Source organism: Colobus angolensis, unplaced genomic scaffold, assembly GCF_000951035.1.
Source record: "Colobus angolensis palliatus isolate OR3802 unplaced genomic scaffold, Cang.pa_1.0 Scaffold96, whole genome shotgun sequence".
In the NCBI taxonomy this organism is placed as follows: domain Eukaryota; kingdom Metazoa; phylum Chordata; class Mammalia; order Primates; family Cercopithecidae; genus Colobus; species Colobus angolensis.
In genome coordinates, this window is record NW_012123598.1 from 3,557,128 (window position 1) to 3,559,400 (window position 2,273).

General features: G+C 55.3%; 2 protein-coding genes across 3 annotated transcripts in view; both read left to right on the forward strand.

The window, feature by feature from the left end:
- The window catches only part of LOC105504899 (leukocyte immunoglobulin-like receptor subfamily B member 3), a 141,738-nt gene that overhangs the window by 56,840 nt on the left and 82,625 nt on the right, over positions 1-2,273 (forward strand). The window lies entirely within an intron of this gene.
- TMC4 (transmembrane channel-like 4) overlaps positions 1-2,273 on the forward strand; it is an 18,753-nt gene that overhangs the window by 8,411 nt on the left and 8,069 nt on the right. The window contains exons 3-5 of the mRNA XM_011932559.1: positions 2-68; positions 650-882; positions 1,027-1,148. Of these exons, the coding sequence (XP_011787949.1) occupies positions 2-68; positions 650-882; positions 1,027-1,148 (422 nt within the window). The remainder of the gene's footprint in view (position 1; positions 69-649; positions 883-1,026; positions 1,149-2,273) is intronic.

A 2,273-nucleotide genomic window follows, 5' to 3' on the forward strand; every position in this document is an offset into this window, starting at 1 on the left:
CAAGGAGAAAACAAAGGAAGGCTTGCGAAGCCTGCAGCCCTGGTCATGGACACTGAAGAGGATCGGGGGTGCGGTGGGGTTCGGGTGATGTCCTGGGGGCAGGGCCTGGACTCCTGGGTGTGAGGGAGGAGGGGCTTGGGCCTGGATTTTGGGGTCTGAGGGAGGAGGGGCTGGGATCTGGGTCTGAGGGAGGAGGGACTCGGGGTCTGTCTGGACTCTTGGGTCTGAGAAAGGTGCAGCTGGGCCGGGCGCGGTGGCTCACGCCTGTAATCCCAACAGTTTGGGAGGCCGAGGTGGGTGGATCACCTGAGATCAGGAGTTTGAGGCCAGCCTGGCCAACGTGGTGAAACCCCGTCTCTACTAAAAATACAAAAACTAACTGACCATGGTGGCGCATGCCTGTAATCCCAGCTACTCGGGAGGCTGAGATAGGAGAATTGCTTGAACCCAGGAGGCGAAGGTTGCAGTGAGCCGAGATCGCGTCACTGCTCTCCGGCTTGGGCGGCAGGGAGAGACTCTGTCTCAAAAAATAATAATAATAATAACAATAATAATAGTAATAAAAATAGAAAGAAACCAGTGCCGGGATGGGAGGAGCTGGTCCTGCTCCCGGGAAGGAACCTGAGCCTCTCTCTGCTGCCCCCTGCAGGCCAGTTTGGCGCCGGCACCGAGTCCTACTTCTCCCTGCTGCGCTTCCTGCTGCTCCTCAACGTGCTGGCCTCTGTGCTTATGGCCTGCATGATCCTGCTGCCCACCTGGCTGGGAGGCGCTCCCCCAGGCCCTCCCGGCTCCAACACCTCCTCGCCCTGCGGCTCCTATAACCCCCACTCCCAGGGCCTGGTCACCTTTGCCACGCAGCTCTTCAACTTGCTCTCAGGAGAAGTAGGTGCCTGGGGCCCCGGCAGTTTCCCCCGCCCAGTGCCTTCAATGACACGAACCGCAAACCCTGACCCCAGACCCTGACTGTGCAGCTCCAGGAGCCCCGCCTCCTCCCACAGTGGCCCCCGCGCCGCCTTCCCCCCACAGGGTTACCTGGAATGGTCCCCTCTCTTCTATGGCTTCTACCCGCCCCGCCCACGCCTGGCGGTCACCTACCTGTGCTGGGCCTTTGCCGTTGGCCTCATCTGCCTCTTGCTCATCCTGCATCGGTCAGTGGCACCTGCACCCCTGACCCCGTGACGGGACGGGTTGGGGTAGGGAAGCAAGTGGTGGTGGCAGAAACTCCCTCCCCAAGAATCCTCAGTCTTGCCGTGTAACCCTTTCTTCTGTGTGAGTTAAAATCAAGGTTTTGTTCCGGGCGCGGTGGCTCACGCCTGTAATCCCAGCACTTTGGGAGACCGAGGCCGGCGGATCACGAGGTCAGGAGATCGAGACCATCCTGGTTAACACGGTGAAACCCCGTCTCTACTAAAAATACAAAAAATTAGCCGGGTGTGGTGGCGGGCGCCTGTAGTCACGGCTACTCTGAGCCAGGAGAATGGTGTGAACTCAGGAGGCAGAGCTTGCAGTGAGCCGAGATCAGGCCACTGCACTCCAGCCTGGGCAACAGAGCAAAACTCTGTCTCAAAAAAATAAATAAATAAATAAAATAAAATAAAATAAAATAAATGAAGGTTTTGGGATTTTTTTTTTTCATTTGTTTTTGTTTGTTTGTTTTTGAGACAGAGTCTTACTCTGTCGCCCAGGCTGGAGTGCACGATCTTGGCTCACTGCAACCTACACCTCCCAGGTTCAAGCGATTCTACTGCCTCAGCCTCCCAAGTAGCTGGGTTTACAGGCTCCCACCACCACACCCAGCTAATTTTTTGTATTTTTAGTAGAGACAGGGTTTTGCCATGTTGGTCAGGCTGGTCTCAAACTCCTGACTTCAGGTGATACACCTGCCTCGGCCTCCCAAAGTGCTGGGATTACAGGTGTGAGCCACCGCGCCCACCCTGTTTTATTTTTTGAGACAGGGTCTCACTCTGTCACCCGGGTAGAGTGCAGTGGTGCAATCATAGCTCATCTGAAGTCTGGGTCTCCGGAACTCAACTGATCCTCCCACCTCAGCCTCTGGAGCAGCTAGGACCACAGGGACGCACCATCATGCCCTGCTAAATTTTTTTTTTTTTTTAATGTTATAGAGGCAGGGTCTTGCTATGTTGCCCAGGCTGTGCTCAAACTCCTGGACTCAAGAGATCTGCTCATCTCAGCCTCCCAAGGTGCTGGAATTACAGGCATGAGCCAATGTGCCTGGCCAAAAGTCAACTTTTTTTTTTTTTTTTGAGACGGAG